The sequence below is a fragment of the Sminthopsis crassicaudata genome, chromosome 5, assembly GCF_048593235.1.
Source record: "Sminthopsis crassicaudata isolate SCR6 chromosome 5, ASM4859323v1, whole genome shotgun sequence".
In the NCBI taxonomy this organism is placed as follows: Eukaryota; Metazoa; Chordata; class Mammalia; order Dasyuromorphia; family Dasyuridae; genus Sminthopsis; species Sminthopsis crassicaudata.
In genome coordinates this window covers 112,988,254-113,015,775 of record NC_133621.1, presented here as the reverse complement: position 1 = coordinate 113,015,775, position 27,522 = coordinate 112,988,254, and the positions used below count along the sequence as shown (strand labels likewise).

General features: G+C 35.2%; 1 protein-coding gene across 2 annotated transcripts; it reads right to left on the bottom strand.

The window, feature by feature from the left end:
- Positions 1–2,056: 2,056 nt before the first annotated feature.
- TMEM209 (transmembrane protein 209) lies at positions 2,057–27,291 on the bottom strand. 2 transcript variants are annotated; one of them, XM_074267929.1, is made up of 16 exons: positions 27,115–27,291; positions 18,884–19,020; positions 18,725–18,783; positions 18,283–18,414; positions 16,964–17,196; positions 15,670–15,874; positions 14,865–15,040; positions 13,854–13,925; positions 12,230–12,326; positions 10,550–10,675; positions 9,342–9,439; positions 8,843–8,957; positions 8,653–8,750; positions 7,967–8,040; positions 5,270–5,364; positions 2,057–4,409 (listed from the first exon to the last, which is right to left on the bottom strand). In XM_074267929.1, the coding sequence occupies exons 2-15, from the start codon at positions 19,018–19,020 to the stop codon at positions 5,310–5,312; spliced, it is 1,677 nt and encodes a 558-aa protein (XP_074124030.1). In that variant the 5' UTR covers positions 27,115–27,291; the 3' UTR covers positions 2,057–4,409; positions 5,270–5,309. The 2 variants fall into 2 exon arrangements, with proteins under 2 accessions (XP_074124030.1, XP_074124031.1); XM_074267930.1 differs by lacking the exon at positions 27,115–27,291 and adding an exon at positions 26,578–26,694.
- Between the last annotated feature and the right edge of the window lie 231 nt (positions 27,292–27,522).

The following is a 27,522-nucleotide window of genomic DNA, read 5'->3' as shown; positions in this document are numbered from 1 at the left end:
AGCAGTGGAGTGCAGGGCAGTGGCAGTTGCTTAGACGCTCCTTGGCTTGTGCCTACCTGGTGACCCCAGGACGTCCCAGGAGCGGCTGTCCCTCAGGACTCAGTTCCGCAGTCAGCGGAAGCAGCAGAGGAAGACAGGGAGGGAATGTTGTCCCAAGCAGGCTGAGGAACTTCAGAGAGTTCTGCCGCCGTGTCTGCGCTGTCTTGGGCCGGCTGCAGGGGTGCGTGCCTCTGGAGCTGAGGAAGCAGCCCAGCTACGGCCTTCAAGGGATCTTCCTTCCTATGAGGATGTCCCAGCCGGGTGGCCTGGCCGGCCAGTGGCGCACAAGGTTCAGGAACTCGCACATAGGTAGATACTAGCAGCCCAATCTGATTCTGATGCCAGGTTTTCCACTCACTCTGCGTGTGACCAGGCTCAGTGTCCTTATCTGTAAAACGATTGGTTTAGATTGCTAAGGCTCCTTCCAGCTATAAAGTTCTGTGGTTTCTGGGACTTGTGGACTAATTAATCTCAGCATGCAGCACCTGGTGAGTAATAGTAACGTTCTTAATCCCACAATTTATTCATTTTTGGAAGTCTGGCATTTAGTTTACAAATTAATACCATATATAATACAACATGCTTAGGTACTGTCTGTCCACTTATTTAGAGCATGGACTTTTGTCACAGGAATCTAACGGAAGGTCAAGAGATAAGGATCTAAGAACAGGAAATATGGTTAAAAAAACTTCTGGCCGCTAGATGGCTCAGTGGACAACAGCTGTGAAGGCAGAGGACCTGCATTCAAATTTGACAGACACAACACTTACTAGTTGTGCCACTTAATCTCAATTGCCTCAGCAAACAATCAGAAACTTACTAGTCTTTGTATTTGGGCTCCTGGTAGTAGTCACTTAATATTCAATTTTTTCAATCAACCAATAAAGATTACCTTTATCATGTACAAAAGCATTGAATTATGAGTTACATAAAATAATTGATTCTTTCCTTAAAGGAACTTGGGGAAATGACATAATCTACATACCAAAATAGAAAGTACTGTAGAAGGAAGATTATTTTCAACTGGATTTGAAATAGATCTTAAGGACTAGATAAAGTAAGAAAAGGCATGTGAAGGCGGAAGGTCTTACAGAGATTAGGGCATAGGCCAGAAAACAAAATTTAGGTCATTTTGGCTGAATGTAACACGTTAGGATATGAAGAAATTATAATTAGAATAGGTTGAGGTCTTTTTAAAGGCAGAATAAATGGATAAATAAAGGTGTAAAGGTCTAAAACTCTGAGCAGATGCACTTTTAACCTAGATAACCTAGCACTTAAGGCTAATTACCAATTGGACAATAATCTATTAATGTGTTTGAAGGATGACCCTACTCAAATCTGGGCTGGCTAGATCTGTGGGTGTGGACAGAGAAAGGAGGAGAGATCAAAGGGTGGAGTAGGACAGGCAGGATCATTCTTTGGCGGTGGAGACAGAAAAAGGTATAGAGATTCCTATATCTAAAATCCCCTGACAGGGACCCCAAAAGACCAAGAATAAACTCCTGATTCTAAGATATCCAGGGTCACAACACAAAGGGTTTCCTTTTTATCTTGGTATGGAGTTAAAAAAAAAAAAAAAGCTTTCCCATTCAATTCACTTTTAAGGCAAAAGAACAGTTTGGTAATGGAAAAACCCAGTACTAATTTGAGACTCGCCAGGGAATTTCAGTGGCTCTACATTTTTGAGATATGGACAAGTGATGAAAGCCAGTGGCATATTGAATGGAAGTAGGGATGCTGGGAAAGAAATAATCTAGGCTTTTGCAGGTGATATAGTAGTTATGATAAAGTCATGAATGAGGTTTCTACCATTGGAGTTAAATGTCAGCCAAGCAACACAGAATTTACAGTCAAATGAAATTAAAATTTTCAATTCCAGGATATAGCTGTCATAGAAAAACATTTGATTTATGTAATATTGAGTTGGGGCGAGGGGGAAAAGAGTAACAAAATGAACATAATTTTTAAATAGAAAAATAGACCGATTGATTCCATAACCAAAATTCAAGTGATACATCTAAGATACTATTTTTAATTTTTAGAATTTTAAATTAAAAAATAACATACAAATGTTAACACATCAAATACACTTAAATTTTTTTTTTTTTTTTAGAAATTGAAAGATGACATACTACAAATGTAATCCAAATTCTTTTACTTAAAACAAAGCACTCAAGCCACCATTACTACACTGAAATTCCTAAGTTCAATTGTTTCCCAGTGTTCTTAGTGGCAGTAGTAATACTAAAAAGTTAACAGATTTCTCAGTTATTTAGGTAGTGCACAAAACTGGTTAACCTTAGAATGGAATTGAAATAAAAACATATGTTTACGTCAAAGTCAAATTATGGTTCAAGAATACACAAAATTATAGTCTTCATACTCATAGAAAACATATTTTTTTTGTTTTCTAAGTATGCCATCTAGCCAGTTCTTTACATGCTAATATGTCAATATAAATAAAATCCATCATGGGTCTAATTTTTTGAAAATCTTGGGTAGAAAACAAAGGAAAGGAAATGCCTGATTACTGATATTATGGTTTTACAAATCTTAAAATAAATCATATTCATTTTCCCACTATTTTACAATATTTTCAATCACCACTCACTGAATTCTGAAAATGTTAATATATTTATAACAACTTCAGTTCACATTTTCTTCCAAGATATGACAGCTAATGTACTTAAGCTAAAGCAAATACATTACATTAATCTTATTGATGCTGAGTCAAAGTGGATTAATAATTTTTGGGGGGGACATTAAAGGCTATTATAGAGAGGAAATAAATATAGTGGAAGGAAGACTGGACTTGTAGTTATGGGGCAAATCTAGGCTGTCCCTTGTAAGCACTGTGACTATGAACATGTTCTCTACCCTTTCTACCTTTTCTATAAAATTGGGGTAACACAATTGCATTAATATACTTCTCACAGGGTTGCTGTAAGAAAAGTGCTTTGTAAACTTTAGAGCACTACATAAAAGTGAAAATACACCTTAAAAATCTCATTAGCTTTTTAAGCTGCCATAATTACCAATAATTCATATCAAGCTTAATCTAGCCCATCATTTTACCAAATGAAATTAAGATTGTACTACCCATGAATTAGCTTGCCTATCAGCTCTATCTTATAAACACATCTCTATATGTCTTTAATGAATTCACTGATAAAAACAGAGTCCTGTAGTATGTTGCTAGAACAATTGATAATTTGATGATTGTTTGCATATGGTTTTAACCAGCTATGAATCTATCTAACTAGACTGATATCCATATTTTTCCATCTTATCTAAAAAGCGAAATGCCTTACATTTCAGAAATCCAGATACAGTTGCAACATTACCCAGATGTAGTAATATTGTCAAAACAAGGATATGAAACTAGTTTGGTATGACATTTAAAAATAAATCTGTTAGCTCCCAGCAATTGTTTCTTTTCTAATGTCATTTACCACATTCATATCCAATTATCTACAATCTACTCCTTTCCCCCCTTCTTTGAAAGAAGAAAACACACACATATACAAAATCTACTTCCTTTTGGCATTCAACCTTTTCCTGGAGTTTTAAATGGGCAGGGCTGACTTTTAATCTTAAAAAACAGAAATGTTCAAATAATACTGTGATGGTATATCTGCGTTATTAAAACCAATGTTATTAAAAAATTTTTAAAAAAAACCTCATGTATCCTTAATATCCCTGAGAAGCTTAACCAAAGAGCTGAAAGACAGATTCTTTGGAGCTACTATAAAAAAAAAAAACAACTTTTTTTTTTTAAAACAGCATTGTTATCTCTGATAAATAAATTTTAATCAAAAGTTAAGCTTTTATATTTTGGGTGATTGATAAGACAGGAAATTTGGTGACAAATTATCAAGTTCATAATTCACTGTCTTTTAAAATACTAACCTATGCCAAAATACTCAAGAGATTGAAAATGCATTGTGAAACTACCTTAGGTATGAAGTTTTGCAATCCTATGGACTGGTTTCATTGCTGAGACTCTCTACAAAACTCTAGTTTATTAAAAGGGTAACATATTTTTTTCAAAGGAACTTCAGAGGGCAATATTTATGGCAGACAGTTACAAAAACCTGAAATATATGCGAACCAAAAGTCAATGATTTTTTTTGTTACAGAAGATATCAAAATTAAAAACAGCAGCTTCTCACTACCCCAACTTTCATTTTGTCCAGAGTGTTATATATTCTGTTCCAGAATGCAGAAATAGGAGTCTTAGAATCTTCTTCAAAAAGGTTGACATTTTTATTTGATCCAGTCAAAAGAGCTCAAAAATCAAGAGCTTAAATGAGATATTCTCACAAACCCACAAAATATTCACTCCTGAAAGGCGAAGTTTAACCCTCCTGTAAAGAAAAAAAAGAGTTTCAATGGATTTTGGTCCAGGATATATTTGTCTCTTTTTACAACCATAACAACTTTGATAAGAAGTACTAATTGAAACGGGAGTTATTATTATAAAGATGAACAATGCTATATTGTTCTGCTTTGTATTTAGAAATATAGTAATCTGATGGGTATAATAAAGTGGAACTTGGATTATTTTAATTTGCATTTCTCTATTAATGATTTGGAACATTTTTTCAAGTGATTTTTGACAGCACAGATTTCTTTCTTTGAAAACTGCTTCTTATCTTTTGACCTTTTATTAGTGGGGAAAGACACTTATTCTTATAAATTTGAATGAGTGGGACAGCTAGATGGCTAAATGGATAAAGTACTGGCCCTGAAATCAGGAAGACCTGAGTTCAAATCCAGCCTCAGCTAATTAATACTTCCGAGCTGTGTAACTTTGGGCAAGTCACTTAACCCCAATTGCTCGGCAAAAACAACAAAAACCAAAATGTGAATGAGTTCCCTAAATAACTTAGAAATAAGACCTATCAGAGAAACTTGCTGAAAAACACATTCCCCATTTACTTGTGAGGGTGACCAGGGAAATTCATCTCTCATCATTTCCTACCTGCAGACTTCAGGATTTCACTATCTCCAGAAATCCATCTTTCTGCAAAATGCAGTCCACTAGGAAACTTATACCTTCTCTGATCACTCTCCCCCCTTGACTGCAGAACTTCATTTTCCCACTTCACTCCTCACCAGCACCATTGAACCCCCACCTACACCTTACAAAGCAGTTTTGTTGATATAGTATTGTTTGAGATCTGGTACTTTCCCACTCCCCTTGTCCCTCCCCCCCATTAATTACCAGTCAAAATAAAGAAGATCAAAAGAAGTGACTGAGTGAACTATTTCCCAAAAATCCACAAAATATTCACTCCTGAGAGGCCAAGATTAACCCTCCTGTAAAGAAAAAAAGAATTTAAATGGATCCAGATATTTAACTTTATAACCATAAACAATAATTTGGATAATCAGAAGTACAATAGAAAAAAAATTTGTTTCTCTTTGCTTATGCTTATTCTCTTGATTTTTCTTTTTCATTCTTATTGCTATAACTAGCATTCCTAGTACTGTATTGAATAGTAATGGTGACAATAGCCTTATTTTTTACTTCCAATGAATTTCCATTGTAATACTAGTTCTTAGTTTTAAATAGCTATTAACTTATATTAAGTTTCATTTATTCCTTTGCTTTGTAGCTTAAAAAAGCCCCAAAAGGAATTATTGCATTTTGTTGCAAGCTTTTTCTCTATCCATTGAAATAATTATGGCTTTTGTTGGTATTGTTATTAACATGGTTAATTAATTTTTATAATTTTCTTCACATTCAACCAGCCTTGAATCCCCAATATAAATCTTTTCTGGTTATAATGTATAATCTTTGTGATGTGTTGCTAAGTCTCTTTGCTTACATTTTATTTATATTCATGAGAGATATTAAGTTCATAGTTTTCCTCCTTTATTTTTACTCTCCCTGGTTTAGGTATTAAGACTATATTTGGTCTTTGTATATGTGTGAAATTTTTAATTAAAATATTTTCTCCATGGGGGGAAAAAATTAGAAATCTATTCTCCCTGACTGTGGCACCTCAATATATATATATATATATATATATATATATATATATATATATATATATATATATATATATATATATATATATATATATATGTATACACACACACACACACACACACTAAAGAATTCTTTATATCTGTGTGCTTGCAACATTTTTTACCCTCTAACCAAGCTGCTCTAAATTTTGGCTATGATACACTTGGGAGTTTTCATTCTGGGTTTCCTCTAAGAGATGATCAATGGATTTTATTTCAACTTTGCTCAGTTCTGAGAGAAACGGGAAATTTTCTTTTATGATTTTATGGAATGTGATGGTTAGGCTTTTCTTTTTGTCAGAGCTTTCTGGTAGTCCAATGATTCTTAAATTATGTCTCCTTATTCTTTTAGTTGTTTTTTAAATTCTGAAGCAATTCTTTCTTGGGACATGTTTGCATCTCTTGCTCCAAACTAGTCTTCCATAGGTCTTTTTTTTTCCCTCTAGTGCTCTCATTTGGTTTTTAAAATCACTTTTAGAAATAAAAACAACAACAACAAAAAAAATTCTTGCTCTATTGTCTTCCAAAAATTCTAGTTGAACTTGTGTCCAAGTTGTGTTTTCCTTTGAGATCTTTCTTATAGATTGTCTTTTTAGTTGTTTCAGTCACCATAATAGCTCTTTATGGTGTGTGTGTATATATATATATTTATTTATTTTTGGGGGGGAAGAGGGTTGTTCATTCCTCCTACTTTCTGTTTTTTGATTTTATGTTAGGGTCAGATTCTATGCATGGCCTGCATACTTCAGCATGAAATTTTTGTCTTCTTGACTCCTCCTCCTAATTTCTTGAAGTATCAAGTGCCATATTATTTCAAGGATTTCATGGACACCTTAAGGGATTGAGGTTTCAATGCTCCTAATAGGTGTAATCCAGGACAAAGTCTTTGCCTGATCTACAAATTACTAATCTGGGTCTGGATCCTACTATTTTGTCTTAGTTGGAAGTATCAATAGGTTGGTGCAGGAATGAGATGCTCTCAGGCACTGGAAAGTTCTGCGGGTTCTGAATGACCTAAACAGAGACTCCCCTCTCCCCTTGGGTTATTTTGCTATAGGCTTTACAACCAGGTTGAAAGTTAGAACTGAGACCCTGCTCATTTCCTGAAGTCTGAATCATACAACTTCTGAAATTGTTAACAGCTTTCCGCCTATGACTGTTGCTTATCCTGGACTGTCACCCCTTAGTTCAGCCCGCTCTTCAGTCAGACCTGAATATGTGATTCAGAACTGTTCAGTAAGCAACAGAGATACCATCTGGCACCCGTTGCTTCACCTTGCACAAGGCGAGGGTCCTGTTAAGATTCTTGCAAAAAAAACAAAACAACAACAAAAACAAAAAACTTAATAAATAAATAAATAAAACTTAAAATATATATATATATATATATATATATTTTTTTTTTTTTCATGTAACACGACCCTGGCTAAATTTCATTCCCACAGACCTCTCTATTGCTAACCTGAGCTGAAAAAAATGACTTGCTGTGGGGTTTTCTTTCCCCTTAAACTTCTCTATTTGACATGTTTTCTAGATTTTTATGGAAGGGTTGTATTGGAAGAGTTGGACTACATTTCTTTATGCTATTCTGCCATTTAATAATCAACAATGCATAGCACTGCCTCAAATTTGTTGGACTTGGGCTATATTACACATGAAATAATGATGATAATAAAGAATAATATATTTCAACTACCTAAGTTTCATTTCAATAAAGATTCTAACAACAATTTAATAAAATTGGCACTAACACCCACTGACTGGAAGTAGGGCTTTGAGTGAATAATGATTAAATTATATACAATTACAGAAGCTCAACAGGAAAAATAAGATATAAGAAACCACTTAAAAAGAAGTGTTTGTGCTTGAAATAGCACTTTATACCTACCCAAGCATTCCTGACTCTTTGGTCTTTATAATATATAAGAACATCAATAACGTATGGAACATGTTATTCCTATCCTGAATTTAGGAAAAAAAAAAAAATTAAGAAAATAATTATGAAAACTCAACTTCGTAGGTAAGTATAGCAATATTTCAATACTTTAGTTCCCAATAATTAAAAATTTTAAAATTCAGATACAGAATAAGATTTATTCCCTCATAACCTATAGGAAAACAGTCTGCTGCTAAGTAAATGGTTACATAGAGGTGGGAAAAGAAGAAACTAGCCTATATAAAAAAAAAAAAACAAAAAAACACCCAACAATTTTCCCCACTGTCTAAAGATTTTAACATTCAAAAGATGCAATAACTACAAATATTTGTTATCTACTAATTGGCAACATTTTGTCAGCCTTTTAAGTTACCACATATGTGTTTTACTGGAATTTGGTAGAGATCATAAATTAGGAATATAGTTATATATAAAAGTCTTAGTAAACATGATACTGGAAAAAAAAATTGTCATTAGTTATAAATATACATGAATTTTTGGCGCTAATTTGTAGTAATGCATCTTTCTGTAAGTAAAACATTTCTTAGTTTCATAAACTTGAATGAATATTTTTTCAAAGTCAAAGTAGTGCATCATAAAGAAAATGCATGTATGATAAATACAAAAAACAAAAATACCTTTGGAAGACTGTAGACATGACGCTGGTAAATTAGCTCATAATGGGGAGGATTAATGTTGCTCTGGTAGATGCAAAAAACATTTTCATTTGTAATGTCTGCAAAATATCAATTTGAAAAAAGAAAATTAAGAACAGAGATATTCCACCTAAAAATCCATATATCTCCTTTCAAAAAAAAAAAACTCTACCTGGTTTGTTTGGTGTCTGAACAAAGTGCTGAGAAGTAAATGTTTTTCCATCAGGATACTTAGGATGTGGAGGTAGTCTGGAGTCAAGGTAAGTGCAAAATACATGCATAATGATCTGTAAATAAAAGTAATTAGTACAGAAAATGGCAGTCAATAATAATAGATTCATCATTAATTCGGAGAATGATTACAATGGAAAGAGACTTGGGACAAATTTTCTTTTAGAACTTAAATCTTCCAAAAAAGGCATGATAATGCTATTATGAATGATTAATATTTGATCTATGCAATTAATGATAATAAACTAATATTTTTGATAATTGGTTAGAACTCAGCCAACCTCACATAGCTAGAAAGAATCAAAATTAAGTACACATACATGTAATTTCTAGCTGTTGCTTTAATATAAACATTTTAAATTCTTATTATGAGATAAAACAATCTCTGAACATAGAAACATCTAATCAAAATTACTTAAAACCCAATCATATTGACTCACCGCAGAATCAGTGGGCAGGTCTGTATCCCATTTTCGTGCTTTGAAGTCCCCGCCTCTATTCCATCGGAATGAGCTCATACAACCACCTTGAGAGAGTTCTATGATTGGATAGAGTTGATATAAGATGATTGAGACTTTATCTCTCCAGAAAAGTTTTCTTTAAAAACAAAACAAAAAACTAAGCTCCAAAAAGATTCTTCAAAGTTATTTAAAACAATGAAAACCATTTTGCAAAAACAATTTTTAAAAATACTACTGATTTTCTTTCACAACTTTACCACATAGGGAAGAAGAAGGCAATTCTTTATGTCTCAGTATCAGAGAAGCTAATGATTTTCATGGTAGCTTACTTTTTATTAAATCATACCTCTCTGCTATTAAGGAGGCAGGGCAAAAAAGATCCAAGAAAGAAATACAGTAACATTAAAAATGACTAAGTTATTCTAAGAAATACAAATCAGTTAGGAGAAATAGCATTGAGTATGTTCTCTTCTTCTGGTGAAAGACATCAAGGAGTGAGTCCATCTTTAGTATTCCGGAGAAATGATGTCTAATATTCCAAATCCCTACATCTGTATATAGAAAACTTATTTTTCTATACTGGTGACTAAAAAGCTTTCAAACACAGAGACACAATAAAAAGTAGCAGAATGTAAGGCAGATGAAAGTAGCCGGAGGTTTCAGTCCTGCTTCTGAATCTCTCACCTGGTGGTAATGCTATGGAGCAGATGCTGATCTCTTTGATAAGAGTCTTTTCACTTGAAGTTTAATGTATAATGTATGTACACACACACACACACACACACACACACACACACACACACACACACACACACACTCTCTCTTTCCCTTCCTCTCTCCCTCCCTCTCCCTCTCTTCAAGAGAGGTAACAGGATAAGAGCGAAGAGCAGTCCTCTCTGACACATATAAGGTGTGACCATATTCTCATTGCTTCTGTGTCCCAGTCTAGAAGGTGTTAAGTAACAGACAAGTTGTCAATATTCACTATCACTAGAGGTTTCACATTTATGTGAACCAGAGGCTGGGGATGAACAAACACGGATACATGTATGTCTTTAACACAAGCCATGACTTTATTGGATCCCCCCCCCCCCCTTATTTTTCATGGCTCCTTTAAGGTAATAAAATAGCTAATTTTCAAAGTTGTTTTTTTTTTTTTTTTTTAAACCTTCAAAATAATACCTCACCTTTGATCCTTTCAAATAAGTATTCCTGGTTTGGTGTAAGGTCTAGATATTGCACTATAGTATTCAAGGTTGGAATAAGAGGGGCTTTGACCAGGGCAGCTTGTTTCAAGCTAGTAATACTGGCTTCTGAAAAAAATGAAGAGGCAGGGGAGAAAGGAAATTCTATTATAACAAAAATCACATACCACAGATCATTATGATGCAAATCTATTGAACATCTTTAAAGAAGTATCTTCAAATGTTATTTTATTTTTAAATTACTACAGAATGAGATTATGGTTTCTCTTGGCAGCAAGGATAAGTGACTGTCTACTGACATTACATCAGAAGAAATGTTGACAAAACTCTTTCATTTATAGATTATCACCTAAAGACAGAAACTATAAGCAACTAGCCAGAGATATCTTATGCAGTTATGTACCAGAAAAATCTGTATCACAAGCACAGTTTTAAATATAAATATATGACATATTTTTATTGTTAACCCCTTAGTGGATAATACTTGAAAACTTGTACTAAAAACTGTCTGTTGTATTAATAAATGATTATTTTGTAAATAAAAAAAAATTTAATCAAGAAAGGGTACCATACTAAGCCATTAAAATATTAAAAGACAAAAAAGGCAAACAGATTTGAAAAACCACATTGTAGGGTCAAGAAATGACTCTTGGAAATACATTATATATTTTGGCAGTCATAGTTCTGTTTATAGTCCATAGAGAACAAAATGGCTAAGGAATACCCTGATTATAAGAAAAGAGGTACTATATAACACAATCTAAAAATTTCTAAGAGCAATTATTCAGAGATCTGATTCAAACTAAAATTCTTTGTTCTTTGTAGATCTACAATTTCATTGAGTAGGTACTCCCTCTCTAATGAAGACTGCAATCCATTTCTAACTTAGTAGCTGTCATTAAGAACTGCTTTAACAAAAAACTGATCATCCTGTGGCCAACATGGCAACGAACCTCTGAATTTAGACTAGATCACAGACGATAGAATCTATTATCAGGTGCTATCTAGAAGCCGTTCAATTTTGGTTCTTGACTAAGTTTCCATTCTGTTGGCATAGCCTTGGGGAACCAAAGATTGGTTAGCTCCATGCCAAGAAGGAATGAAGCTGGACTTCAGTTTTATTGTCTTTTGCCAGCATACATAATAAAAAGAGGACATAGCCACCTGAAGTACCGTAATCACTTTTCTTTTTGTTTTTTTAGTAGATAAGAATCTAAATATAGCTGATTTAAAAATTACCAAGGTAATACATTCATTATACTATTGGGTTAATGAAAAGTGGCATATTTTAGCACAATTTTAACAGTGAATCAGTCCCACTGAAATTTGGAGCTCTAAAAGACTCAGTTTTATGGTGGAAAATGCCATGAAAGAAGAATCAACATATAGTCTGCCTAAGAATTTATTATTATAATAATAGCAAAAGGATAATTTAAAAAATAGTTTAAAAATTCCCCGAGGATTTCAATGTTTTAATTAGCTTAATTGCTTTCCTCAATTAACAACATTTGGGCATTAATGTCATCCTTTCCACCCCCCCAACCTCCAATGTCAGTGCAGAGGAGTCAAATGAAATCCGCTAAATAGCCTACTCTCAATATAGAATTTTCTTCTAATAAGTGCTCAAGAAAACAGAAATATTCCTATATACTTTGATCATACCTCCTATCTGTAGCTCTGGGCAGCCCATTCTTCTCATTTGTGTACTGACAGAATCAATTTCCTGAACAAGTGGCACTAATATTGTCTCGTTGACCCACTATTAGAAGAAATTAAAGTAACATGATAAAAAACTAAACTACAGTTAACTACAGTACACCATTTGTGTGTGTATATTGTAGGTAACAGATTTATTGCCCTGAGAAGGCAATTGTCAAATGAATACAACAATAAATTTCAACTCACTATAAGTTTTTGTGACATAATACCCAAGGAAAGAATAAATTCTATATTATTTCTGTTCACCAAGATCCCAATTATAGATCCCATTCTCAGAGCTCTCCATTTTCATTTTTAATTTGATGAACCCAGCTTAGAGAGTACTCCTTTGTCAAGCCTTTCTTGATACCCTTTATTATTAGTGCTCACTCCTTTCCAATATTTCATATAATATTTGTATATGTGTTATATCGGTCCAGTAAAATATTTGGATTTTTTTCAGGTAGAATGCATTTTTCCCTTTCTTTCCTCAATACCTAGCAGAGTGCCTTGATACAAAGGCATTTAATGAGTGTTTATTATTTTGTGCATTCAAACTACAATTTAAAAAAAAAAAATTGAGTTTCAAATTCTCTCCTTCCTTAATCCATTGAAGGCAAGTGATATATCGATTACACATGTGAAGTTACACAAAACATTTTCATATTAGCTATACTGAAAAAAAAAACAACAAAAAAAGCAAAGAGTAACTGTACTTCACATTCAAGAGATTATTAGTTCTCTTTTTTGGAGGTGGGTATCATTTTTCATGATGAAACTTCTGAAAGTGTCTTGGATCACTGCTTTGATCAGAATTGCTACATGTTTCACAGCTGATCACTATTTACCATATTGTTACTGCTATATGTAATAGTCTCCTGGTCCTGCTCATTTTACTTTGCATTGGTTCATATAAGTCATCCCAGATTTTCCTAAAAGCATCCTGCTTTAAATAGTATCGCATCACAATCATATACCACAACTTATTCAGCCATTTCTCAATTGTTGGGTATTTCCTCAATTTCAAATTCTTTGCCACCATGAAATTAGATCTAGTAATGTTGTTACTGGGTCAAAGGGTATGCCTGGTTTTATAGTTCTCTAGGGACAATTCCAAATTGTTCTCCAAAATGATTAGACCAGTTCACAACTCCACCAACAGTACATCAGTGTTCCTATTTTCTCACATACCCATTAACATTTGTCATTTTCCCTTTCTGTCATATTATACAATCTCATAGGTGTGATATGGTAACTGAAAATTAGTCCACCCACAAATATTTCATTTCAGTCATGTCTGACTCTTTTTGATTCTATTTGGGGTTTTCTTGACAAAGACACTGAAGTAGTTTTGCCATTTCTTTTTCTAATCCATTTTACAGATGAAGAACTGAGGACAACAAGTTTAAGTGATTTGCCCAGATCAAGGTTACACTGCTAATAAATGTCTGAAGTCACATTTGAACTCAAGAAGTAGAGTCTTTCTGACTTCAGGTCTGGTGCTCTATCTACCCTACCACTTAACTACCTTTATCTACAATAGTGACATATTAACCACACTTTGCATTAGAATAATGACAGAACTTACATTTCTAAACTTGGCAGTCCACGAATCCATATGATCAAGAAGTTGTCGATTCATAGTCACTCTTGCCCACACCTACTCAAAAACAGTAGTATGTGCTTTGAAAAGGACAATCAATGTAGAAAGGGTTTACCAGAGACCATAGTAATTCTCATTTCTACAACTTTAAAAGTATCTAATCAATTCTGAGAAAATGTACATACCAGTTTAGCTAGTATATACAAAGATAATCACTTAAATTGTGGTTCTGATTTTTCATTTGTAAGTACTTATGAGTTGCTATTCATCTCTAATTTTTTAAATGATCAAGCTACAAGTACAGAAAGACATATATAAAAGAAACAAAGTAACAAAAAACTATACAACTAGGTAAATGAACAGATACTAGTGTATGCCAAATATAAGGTACCAAACATGATGGCTGAAAACACCTTTGATAAGATAGTAGTTTCTGCTATCTGACAAACGTAACAAAAAGTACAACCTCATTCAGTATAAGACAAAGAATACTAGTCCATTATCTCCAGCGACTGCTTTTTTGCCTTTCTTTGTATCTCTAAAGCTTGAAATTATATCTGGAATATAGTAGGCACTAAATAAATGTTAGTTGGTGAATAGTAGTAGATTTTTAATTTTTTACCAAGTATGCCAGACAGTTAGTTATTCCTGTTACAGTATACTTATAACTGATTTTTAAGTAGAGCTCTCAAGTATACAAAGCATTTTACTCATTTGGGCCTCACAAAATAATATCTATCCAATCAGGTAGATATTATAGGTATTATCATTTCTATTTTAGAGATGAGAAAGTTGAGGCATATAGTGATTAAATAATTTGCTCTTGGTCATACAACTAGATTTCAGGAGAGGGAAAGTGAACCCAGGCTTTTCCAACTCAAATTCTAGCACTCTACCCATATTTCCTTAAGTTAAAAGTTGACATTAAGATATTTTTAAAAGAATAAACAAGAACCTCTTAGGATCTGCAAATCACAAAGCCATTTTTTCATTTACCTCTTCTGCAGCCTGTTTAGAACCAAGGTCAGTTTCATCCTTGTTAGCACTTGGGGCCTGAGACCTGCAAGCCAGCTGGTATTGAAATTTCTTTAGCGTCTGTGCGTAATCACCCATGGAACGACTATAGTTCCAGAAAGTAGGACTGCTAGAAGGTGAGGTAGAATCTGTACTCCCTATAATCATTAATTTAGTAAGCATCAGTTTGTTATAATTATTGTCACAACAGGTCAAAAGATGAGTGTCCACTATGTAACAGATTATGATAGGCCCTATCCTCACTGAGTCTGTAACATTTCTCTCCCCAAGTAAAAAGCAACTGCTGAGACTAGAGATTATACACTTACTACCATATTTCTTCTTTTGTTCCTGTTTACTTCATGACATAATTTTTGTGTGTTTTGTCTTCCTCTAGAAAATTGTAAAAGAGCTGGGGCTCTGTATCATTTTTACCACTGTATCCTCAGCACAGAGCTCTATGCATAATGAACTGAACTGGGGGCTATATGTCAATAAAAACATAAAATTTAGGAGTTCAAAGAGTCCCTGGAAAAATCTAGTACAACTTTAATTTATGTAGATGAGGAAACAGAGACCCAGAATGATTGGATGATTTGCCCAAAGTTCCACAGCTAGTTAACAGCAAATGGGGCTAGAAACTCTTACTGCTTACTCTCTCAGTTTTCCACTGTCTCCCCAATGCCTCCCAGAGAAAATGGCATATTCTTTTGATCACCCTGTATATTGAAAAAACAAATACCACAATCCAATTTTATTATGACTGAATGAAATCATTTTCTTTTACCCAGCTGGACCCTATGTTGCTTCTCTTCTTCCCCTCGAAGAAAATTGTCCAGAGTTCTGAGATCTGTCATGTAATCTTCTTTACCAGTTGGAGAGTTATAGACAGTTGGTGAGGCACGGAACCGAGATCTCAGGCCACAGCTCTCTGCTGGACCGATGGTGGTAGGGTATGGAGAAGAACTGGGGGAAGGGCTATAACCAGACACCTATTTGGAATAAGAGATTTACTTTAAAAGCTAAAACTAAGATAGGAAGACTTTTTTTCACCTCTTATTCTAATTTAAAATGAAGTCTCTTTCATTTGGTTTTATATTATAAACTCCTATTTCTCTAGTGCTTAAAGTTTTGTAAAGTATATTCCTAACAATGAGGTGAGGTGGTTCAAGACAGAAAGAATAAAAAGACACAGAGGTCACTAAATAAACCTAAAGAAGATTACTGCTATAAGTTATAGCAAGTTACTATTCCTTTCATGAAAAATAAAAATCCAAGTAGAATTTACCAGTATTCAAATTGGAGATGCTAAGCAATATAATATAAAGGCGACATCAAAATAAGTTAACAAGGACCTGTACCAAATATACCATGTGCACAAGACCCACTCTACCCAAGTTTTCTAAGTGTTACCTTAAAAAACTTCCATTTTCACAAAATTTTCTTAGTTGTTCCCAGAATCAGATTTAACAATTTTACTATAGACATTTGTTTAAAAAGTTAATCAAATGTAAAATATATTTAAAAAACGAGAAAGTTTTATTTCTAGGTACTGCTACTCTAATAATGAGCAACACAGAATGCAACAATAAAATGATTATTCTTTTGGCTAAGTTCCCTGACAATGCTCTCCAATAATATGCTTTAAGCAACCAAATATCTTGTAATTTCCATATCTCTTTTTTCTAGTCCTATCAGACCAAAATGATATGACTAGGAGAAATATTATGAATACCTAAATAACCTTCATTATTCTGTGATTTGGAGAATGGCCATCAAGCTGGGTTGAAGAGTCCTAACTTTTGTTTTTATCTGGAAAAATGCCTAGATAAAACAAGAGGCCATGAAAGACAAGACACTTAGAATTATGGGAGGATACCCAGAAGCTTTGCAGGAGGAAGTAGGAATAGGATAAAGTATAAATAAAAAAGGAGCTAAAGACATTGGCATTAAAGAGATAATTTTGCATTTGTTTTAAATATGACTCTCTGGCAAAATACCAGCCTGAAGAACACTGTGCATTCAATACTGGAGATAATGCTAAAATGTTTCTCCTTTAGTAAACAAAAGAAAAGGCTTACCTTATTATAACTACTGCTAGGCGAGTAGGTCACTCCAGGGCTGTAAGAACCACTGCCGCCTGATGACAGACCTTGAAGCTGAGGGCTATATCCTGTCATAGTAAACTTGGGACTTGTACTGGGAGAGCGAGATGGGCTATAACTCAGCACACTTTGACCCTGTATTGGAGGAGAGGGTGTGGAAGGAGGGATATTGTTTGCCACTAGTTCTCGTGGAGGAGTGGTTTGCACAACTGCAACAAAAAGAAAATGCAAAAAATAGAAGTTAGCAGCCTTTGGTATTAAATATGCTAATTACCCATTTCTGGGGAGTCAAAGTCAGAAAAGGCACTGTTATTTTAAAAAAGAACAAAAACTACATTATACCCGGACCTTAATTTAGGAGCTTAAGAATTATGGTATCTTAAAATTTTAATAAGTCAATGCTATAATAGTAAAAACGTCTGAAACATAGAACCTAAAAAAGTGTCAACAAAATGTTCAAGAGAAAGAAAAACAGTTTTTAGGAGATAAAGTTTAAATGATTGGGGTTGTTTTGTCTGGTGAAAAAACAATAAAACAGCTTACATTTCTATAAGCACTCTTATTGTTAATTGTAGAACAGGAAACAGGACAGCAGAAAATCATGAGCAGTTCTATTTAACCAAACAGTAAAACATTCACAAACAAATTTACAAAATGCTAGATTACTCCCAAAACATTTACAGTGAAAGGACAACAAATATGTAGAAAATAGAACATGTTTGTCTGCATCACCCATCACCAAGGAACCACATGGGGCTATCAGTGCCTGATGTGCTAAAAGGAAGTAGAAATGGTACTTGAGAAAATGAAGTCAGGAATAGATGGATCACACCAAGTAAATACAGAAGAAATACACGCTGTAGACAATACAGATTTCAAAATATTAAGAGCTCATATTGAGGGATATCTCAAATGGGAGAATATAAGCAATTAGGAGAAAATATCAAAAACAGCATCATTAGTTAAACGTGACCGAAAAATCAACATATTCAGCTCTTATGTAATCTCTCTCCTGAGCTCTATTTCCTTATCTATTTATTAACCTTTCCTTCAACTGCATGTCTATAGACACCTTAAACTTAGTATGTTCAAAATATAATTGAATTCCTTTCCAAATATATAAATTAGGAAAGACAATAATCTGTCTTCTACATTTAGATTTAGATAAGGTGTAAGACAGGGATCCTGAAGATTAGATAGTTTGGATAATTCATCAATACCAAGATTTTTGAAAAGGAACTTCTAAAATAAGAGATATCTGTTGCTTATTTTATCAAGAAATACAAATCACTTACCAGCTGTTTTCAAACCTAAAAGTGTTTGCTGTCCAGGACTGATGACAAGACTTGTAGGTGCTACAGTATATTTGAAATACCTCCAGAAATCAAATAAGGCATTCAGGCTGAAGAGAGATGCAAGTGCAAGTTCTGGAATGAAACACAAGGTAATTAAAACACAAAACAAGCACTCTACAACCATCCCTACCAATGTTAATAAGGAATAAAACAGCTCACTTGTACATTCCATTATTGCTCCCAGCCTAATTTTCTACTAAATAATGTACACAATAGTATAGCATATATTATTCATTATACAGAAAGATTAAAATGAATTTGCATCATTTGAACATCCCATTAAAAAAACAAATTTCAAAAAAAGTCAAATATGAATTGCATTTTTACTTAATTTTTATGCAATAGTAAACAAAAGTTACATCACAATACAGGAAAAGCTTACCAATATACCAGAGGGGCCAATATGTAATATTGTAGTAAGAACTTAGTAATTTCCCAGTCCTGAAAAAATAAAAAAATTATTTTAAAATATCTTCTAAAGTCTAGAAAATATTTTCACACAGTTAAAAATTTTTGTTCTAATGCTAGTTAATGGACTTACATTTCTGTATATATCATTCCGGCCATAGAAACATTTAAGAGTCCCCAAGCTAAAACCACTTTCCTAGCTTCGGTCTCTTTTCTCATCTTGATGGTTCTATCAATGAGGGAAGCAGAGGGACTCTGTTCTCTATGCATCTATTTGGAGACAAAATTAAGGGAACACCATTATTAAAACATTTTTTAGAGAGTTGTTGTTTTGGATTCAGAGCCAGATGGGTAGCTAGACTCAAAGAGAAGTTGTTAATGGTTCAATGTCAACATAGCAGGAAGTCTCCTGTAAGTACCCCCAGATCTGTGTTCATCCTGTGCTTTTTATTTTTTTAAAAATTAATAAAGGACAGAGGCATAGCTACTCATCAAATATGCAGATCACAAAAAACTAAAAGGGACAGTTTAAACATTGGATGACAGTCAGGATTCAAAAAAATTTCTACTGGGCTAAATCTAAGATGATAGATTTTTAATAGGGATAAATATAAAAAAAGTCTTACACTTGGGTATAAAAAAGGCAAATTCCTAAGATAAAGAAGGAATGGTTAAGACAGCAGTTGTTCTGAAAAAGGTCAGAGGGTTACTGAAAGCTCATCAGAAGTGAAGTAAAACAGTCAAGAAACAGAATATATCTTGTTCTGAAGGAAGCATAGGAATGTAATAAATATACTCTCCCCATGTCAGCCGTTAACCTCAGTACTCTATTCAATTCTGTGCACCAGGATTTAAAAAGACTATTGCTAAACTGAACACTATCCAGAGGAGGTCCAAGATCAGGATGGTGAAGGGCCTTGAGTCTACATCAAAATAGGATTGATTGAAGAAACTGGTTATGTTTAGCTTAGAGAAATGAAGACTTGGATATAAAACAGCTGTTTTTAAGTATCTGAAGGGCTTTCATATGGAAGAGGAATTAAAATCTGTTTAGCTCCAAAGAGAAGAATCAGGAGCAATTATGGAAGCTGAAAAGAGACAAATTTAGGCTTGATGCAGGAAACACTTTTCAATTAAAGCTATCCAAAAGTGAAATGGACTACTCTGAAAAGTAGTAGGTTCCCCCTTCCTTCAGTTCTTTGAGCAGAGAGATTGAATGATTACTTGTATAGTTTGTACAGCAGGAGAGTCCTTTCATGTAAGGGTTGGACTAGATTAGAGCTAAGGTCTTCTCCATTTCCAAAATTCTGCCAACAATGGCTAATAGGATAAATTTTAACCAAGTAAAGAATATAAAAGAGGAAAGAACAAAAGATAAAAATATCCAAGTAAGATACAGAGGAAATGAATACATAAAAAGTTACACAGATCAGTCAAAGGATAAGGACAAATGGCTCTCAAAAGAAACACAAACTATTAATGACAATATAAAAAACTGTCCCACATAACTAGTTATAAGAAAAATTTAAATGAATGTGACACTTTGGGACTTCACCTCATATCCTTTGTGAGAAAATTGGCAAAGATCACACAATATAGAAAAAATCTGCATGCTTTTTAACTCAGAGATTTCACTCCAGAGATGGTCCTCTAGGAGTTAAAAGCTTTTTTTTTTTTTTTTTTTTAAATCTCAGATTTACAGAAATATCCAAAACAGCATTTGTTTTGGTAGTAAACATCTGCAAAGTGATGCCCTGCAGATTGGGGAACAGCTGAACAAAGGGAAGTATATGACTGTGATGGAATATAATTCCATCATTATTAACAATGAAAACAAACAACTTAAACATGAGAAGACTAATACACCCTCCTCATATCCTCCTACATTTCCTTTGAGAATCAATTCAAATACTACCCTCCTCTATGAAGTCCATCTTATTTGCCAGATGCTGCTATACAAACCCTCCTCCTATTTTGATGTCCCCCTTCAGATATACTAGATTCAACACTAATCTCTCTCCTAACAACACTGCAACCCTAGTCACCATTCGAAGCACGGTTGCATTTTTTGTCATACTCTCTATCTCCATTCATTAGTTATGGTGGGAGAGTTAGAATGCGTTTTATCAGTTACTTACAGCTTCTTCCTACCGCCACAACTAAAGGATATCTCCTCCTCTGAAATTCATGCCCTATAAATTTCCAGATACTTGAGGGGGGAGGATCATTACTGACATCCCCCCCAAATTAATCCACATCTTTCTTAGTGAGTTCAGTGTATGGCTCAAAGTCTTTCAACCCTAACTCTTGTGTTCCTGTTAGCCAACTTCAATATACATATCAACAGTTCTTGAATGTGAAAAACTTGAAAGTTAGGATATTTAATTTCTATCATCAAGTATTTACTCAATGTTTAAAATGTGCCAGGCATTGTACTAGTGTGAATACAAATACAAAGTGTGAAAAACACCCTACTTGCAATGAGCTTATGTTATAAAATCAATAAATAAACAAGTTAAGTACAAAGTAGTTTTGGAGGATGACTACTAACAGGGGCTCAGGAAAGATTTCATGCAGAAGTTTCTTGAGATGCATCTTAGAGAAGAATTTTACGAAGTAGAGGTAAATGTAGAATGAATCCCAGACAAAAGGAACAGCCAGGGCAGTCATAGAAACAGCAGATAGCATTGTCATGAGAAAGGAACTCAGAGTCTGGCTGAATCAGAGTAGAGGAGGAACGTAATGTTCAAAGGAGCTAGATAGGGTGTTTAGGGCCAGATTTTGCTAGGATTTAAAAACTAAAAAATGTTCCTATTTTACTCTGTAAGCTATAGGAAGCTATTGGAGTTGGTTGATTAGCACATGGTCAGATTTCTGCTTAAGGAAAATTAGTTTGGTAGTAGTTTAGAGAATGGACTTGAAAGGTTTGAAACATGAGTCAAGGAGAGCCATTAAAAGGCTATTGCAATAATAAAGGTATGAATTGATATGAGCTCAAACTAAGGTAGTAACTGGGTGAATTGAGAAAAAGTAGATGGAAGAATCACTGAGAAGGTAGGAATGTTAAAATTGGCAAGAGACTGGGTATATGGGAAGAGGGAGAGAGTGAAGAGCTCAGGATAATATGAGATTATAAAAGACGCTGGAAAGATAGTGGTGCTTTTAACAGAACTGTGGGGAAGTTTGGAAGAAAAGAGTTTATGGGGAAAGATATTAAGTTCAATCTTAGATATGCTGAGTTTAAGAAGTTTAAGGACATCCAATCTGAAATGTCTGATAATTGGTAACCTGACAAGAGAATAGAGCTGGATATATCATTCTGGGGGCCATCTGCATAGAGATGATAGTTAAAGCTATGGGAAATATTTTGTATACTTCACATGTATAAGGGTATCATATTGACTGCCTTCTCAATTGGGAGAGAGAAAATTTGAAACTAAAAATATTTTAGTTTAGTTTAGAAAATGTGAAACTAAAAAATTCCAAAAGAGGAATTCTAAAGAATATTTTTGAGCAACAATTTTTTTATTTATGAGTCTTTGACATTTATATTTATGTTTATATTTGTTTATTTAAATTTAAATATTTATACAAAATTTATTTTTATAAAAGATTTTGATTTCCATTTTTTCTCCCTACCTCCCCCCTCCTCCTCAAGATGGCACTCAATCTGATATAGGTTATACATATACAATCATATTAAATATATTTCCATTATTAGTCATGACAATAACATATTGTTAGAATTAGTTGTATAGTTTCTCAATCTGTCTTCCTTAAATCATGTGGCTATTTAAAAAATCAAAAATCCCGCAAAAGCTGATGAATATCAAAAAATGTCCAGGACAGATCTTTAGTTAAGGAGGCATGTGAGGATGAAAAGCCAATAAAAGACATTGATAAGGAATAAACCAGGAGAAAACAGCATCATGAAGATTCAAGAGGAAAGCATATCCAGGAGGGTGGTTTAATAGTGTCAAATGCAGCTTTTAAGTTGAGAAGATTGAGAACTGAGAGATTATCAGAAGAGATCATTGGTAATTGGAGTTAGGGTTATTAAATGCACAAAGAGTTGGAAAAGTAGGTGGAGACCTGGTTACATAGGCTTTAAAGCTAAACAGTTCATTTTTTATTCCAGCAGCAATAGGAAGCCAATGGAGTTGTAGTCACATGATCAGATCTATACTGTTCTATCTCCATGTTCATGAACTCTGAAATTCTTTTAATTGATCATTACCTTCTAGCATTTCATCTTTCCCTATGCCGGAGTCCTAACCCTGTGAATCAATCTCAACATAACTTCCATTCTCTTTCCTTCTCAGTTCTTTTCCAAATCATCATTCCCATCACTATCTACACTAGCCTCTCTTCCCTATCTTGACTGTTCAAAAAAATCCAATTCTACATGAACTTTTATTCTCAATCATCTGCCCATCCTTTCTTCCTATTCACATGGTGCTGGAAAAAAATATTAATTACTAACTGGATCTATTACAAATTTATGTTATAATGTAAATAACACATATATGCATGTATAATAATACAATCTCAAATGGGGGCCATATACATCCCTAGTAAATTTGCTATTCCACTCATCACAGCAACTATTCCAAATAGTTTAATCCCCTTTCAAGCCTTTGATTGCATCTTTTCCCTTAGTCCTTTCAGCTAAGGATCTTATTTCAAGAGAAAGTTGTCAACCATTCATTGACAACTCCCTCTTTCTCCCTTCCCTCAGTTTTAGTTTTAAGGGGTGGTCCTTTGTTTTTTGCCCAGACAAAAACTGCTCTAAAAGTACCTAATTTCATTTCCTCCTATCTTTTCAAGCAAACTGCTCATATCACCAGCACTTTCAGTCTCTCCCAATCTTATCTTTTTGTCTCCTTTCCTGTAATCTATGTTTTCTCCACTGTTAAAAACCTCTAATTTTATCCTATCATTACTACTAGCAGCCCTTTCATTTATTAAGTTCTTGGAGAAAGTAATGAGTATTTCTTCTACTCTTACTCTCTCCTAAACACTCTACAATCTGGTTTTTGATCTCATTATTTTACTGAAATTACTCTCTGAAAGTTACTAAAGCTCTCTAAATTGCTTGTTTTATTAGCCTTTTCTTATTCCTCATTCAACACTACCCAGCAGTACTAGACATTACTTATCACCTTCTTTTAGATATTTTCTCCTCTCTGAGTTTCCATAATATATTCTTCTTGATTCTCCTCCAATCTATTCTTTCTTTTAAAATCTGCTTTATGGGTTCTTAGGATGACCTCCAAAGCTCTAACTTGGATTTTTTTTTCTTCTCCATCTATATATACTTTCATATGGAAAGTCATCAGCTGCCATGGGTTAAAAATAGTCTATCTCTAGGAAGTTTATTTCCAGACCTATATATCCAATCCTAATCTTTTCCCTAAGCTCAGTTCCATATCACCAAGAGTTTTTTGGACATTAATATCAGGATGTTCCATAGGCTACCCTTAAGTTCAACATGTTCAAAAATAGAACTCATCTTTCCCCTCTCACGACTTTATTGTTATTGTTAAAGGGTACCACTATCCTCCCAGTCAGTCTGGTTCATAATCTCAATGTGTCACCTTTAAATTCTAACACTCTCCCTACATATCCATTTGTTGTCAAATTCTACCTTCACATCTCTTTAAAGACACCCCTTTTTCTCCATTCACAAGGCTACTCAATGCTTATCACTTTTGGCCTGTTGCTATAGGTTATTGGTTTTGTCCCAAATCTCTTCTTATTCTAATGCATCTTCCACTCAGCAAAGTTCTTTCCAAGAACTGTAATTCTGAATATGTCACCACTCTGCTGGCTCCCTGTTTACCACAGGATTAAATATAAAATGCTCCCTTTGGCATTTAAAGCTCTTGGCAACCAGGTCCTTTTTTAGCTTTCCAGTTTTATACTTTTACTGTCCTCTACATATACTGTGATTTAGCTACACTGCTCTACTTGCTGTTCCTATAATACGATAAATACTTTTATCTCCATTCAACACTTTTTGCACTGGCTGTTCCTTATGCCTGCAATGAGATATTCTAGCAGCTTGGCATTTCTGATTCTCTGGCTTCCTTCAAATCTCAGTTCAAATCCTGCCTTCTGCATTATGTCTCCCCTCAGTGCTAGCTGGTGCCTTTCCTTGAGATGATTTTCCTAGATTTTGTCTATAAATATCTCATTTGTACCTTGTCTTTTCCATGAAAATGTGAGTTCCTGGGTATTAGATATCTCCCTTACTCTGTAGGAAAATAGGAGGGAATGAGATATGGGAAGGGAGGGAGGATGATAAAAGAGAGGGCATATTGGGGGGAGGGAATGCTCAGTAGCAAAACATTTTTGAGGAGGAACAGGATAAAAGAGAGGATGGGGAAAAATACAATTAGTAATAATAATTGTAAAAAAAAAATTTGAGCCAGATTTCTCTGATATTATTAATATTCTCTGGGAAATGAGGAGCAGGATATTCTCAGGGGAAAATAAACAACAACCTAGAAAGTCCTCCATGAATAAAGTGAAATACACTGCTTACAAAGTAATAGCAATGTTCTGGGATACCCAGAATGTAAATGACTTTGCTATTCTCAGTAGTACAATGATCCACAACTACTTTCAAAGACTTAGGATGAAAAATCCTATCCATACCCAGAGAAGGAACTGATTGTGTCTGAATACAGATTGAAGCATTCTCTATTTCTCTAAATTTTAACTTAATTTTTCTTGAGGATTTTTATTTTCATTAGAGTAGATCTGTTTTCAAACTAGATTTTATGGAAATGTTTTGTATAACTTCATATGTGGTTTCTTAATTGTGGTTGGGGATATAAGGGAGAGAATCTAGAACTCAAAAATTTTAAAAACAAATGTTAAAATTGTTTTGAATGTAATGGGGGAAAAAAAAATCAAATAAATAACTGAGTTCTTTGTAGCAAGCCTCAGTCAGTGCCAGGCACATAAATTCAATATTCATTATCAGTTCTTTCTCTTAAAAAGAAAGTAAACTCTTTGAGGGTAAGGCCTGCTTCAATTTTTCTGTTTGCCAGGATCTAACACGAGGTCTGGAACACGGTAGCTATTAAAGCTTAATGTTTTTAACTAGTTACTTACTAGCAAGTGACAAGAAATCGCTCCTTCCACCGGATCTTCGGGAGCTCTTGTCAGTCTCAGTTCGAATGTTTTTTTTTTTTTGGGGGGGAGGGCGGAAGTGTCTCAGATTTCACTTTTTATGAAATACCCTCCGCACTCCCCCAAGCATTAACTCTTGAGCTACATTTATTAAAATGTATAGGAGGGGGGCAGCTAAATGGTGTAGCGGATAGAGAACCAGTGCTCAAGGCAGTAGGACCGGAGTTCAAATCTGGCCTCAGACATTGAACACTTCCTAGCTGTGTGACCCCGGGCAAGTCACTTAACCCCAGCCTCAGCAAAAAACAAAAGCAAAACCAAAAAAAACCGTCTAGGAGAGTTTTATGCCCCACGGAGTGGTAATAGAAAGATCCTCATAAATGTTCCTTATTGTTGTTTACTCAAAATGCGCTGTTCCTAGTAAGGGACACACTTTTTTTTTTTTTTTTGGGGGGGGGAGATGATAATAGCAGTTGACTTTTTAGGTATACAGGACTTCATTTGAGGTCTACAACGCCCCTTTTAAGTAGATACTAAAGACATTATCCTGCTTTTGTAGAGAGCTACAGATTCGGCTCAGAAGATAGACGGCACTGTGCATGAGCGTTACTTATTACTGTCAGAAGCCGGATCGGAACGGGCCCCGGTGCAAGGGGGAGGGGGGAAAGGGAACACGGTGCGACTCACTTCGGCTTAATAATACACGTGGTGACGCACTCCAGTGCCCAAGATGCTGAAGAGTCCAGGCCCGAGGAGTCGGGAGGAATCGAGGCCCAATTCGGGCCTCCGATACTTAATAGCTGTATGACCCTGGGTAAGTCCCCTAACCTCTCTGGCCTCCTAGGCCTGAGGCTGCGTCTAGCTCCGGTCCTAGGATAGTTAGGCCTTCACATAGGCGGCCTCCGCTTCCTCCCACAGCTTCCTCCTCACACCGAGACGTCCGCTCCCTGCGTCCACGCCACAAAGCAGTAGCTAACTCAAACCATCAGGAGATGACTTGGTCTCCTCGCTAAATCAGCCCGGCACCCGGGGACCGCTTCAGTCCCTCCGGAGTCCTCCCGCCCTCGCTTCAGCACAGCCCGCTCGCGGTTCCCCTCAGTCTCGCGCGCCTCGCCATCCCGCGCCCTCCCCGGGACCGCGGCTTCCCAAGCTCGGCGGGCAGCGGAACCTCCGTCCACTTCTCGAGAGGAAAAATAAACGCGAATACACACAAAAACAACGTACCGCGCTCAACTTCCCGCAGCCGCGACTCGGTACCAGTTCTCAGCGCGCCTGCGCACAGTCACGTGAGCTCGCGGAAGCCCAGCCCCGGGGCGCGGGGCCAATCAAAACGTAAAATTGGACCGCGGGAGCAAGGTGGAATAGAGCGCGGGAAGGGAGGGGGCCGGGGAGAAAGGGTCCGACGGAGATCTCTTCCTGCGAGAGAAGGGAGCGTTGCCTTGGAAATGGAAGCGCGTGCGCGCACGTGTAGCTTGTGGGGTGGCGCCTGCGCAGTAACGCCGGAAGTTATTGAAGGGGACGGGGTGGAGAAGGGAGGAAGCGGAGGAGCTCGAACGAGGCAGGGCTGGAGGCGTCCACGGCCTACTTCAAAAACCTTGAACAGACTAAAGATGATAAATAAAACGCACCGCG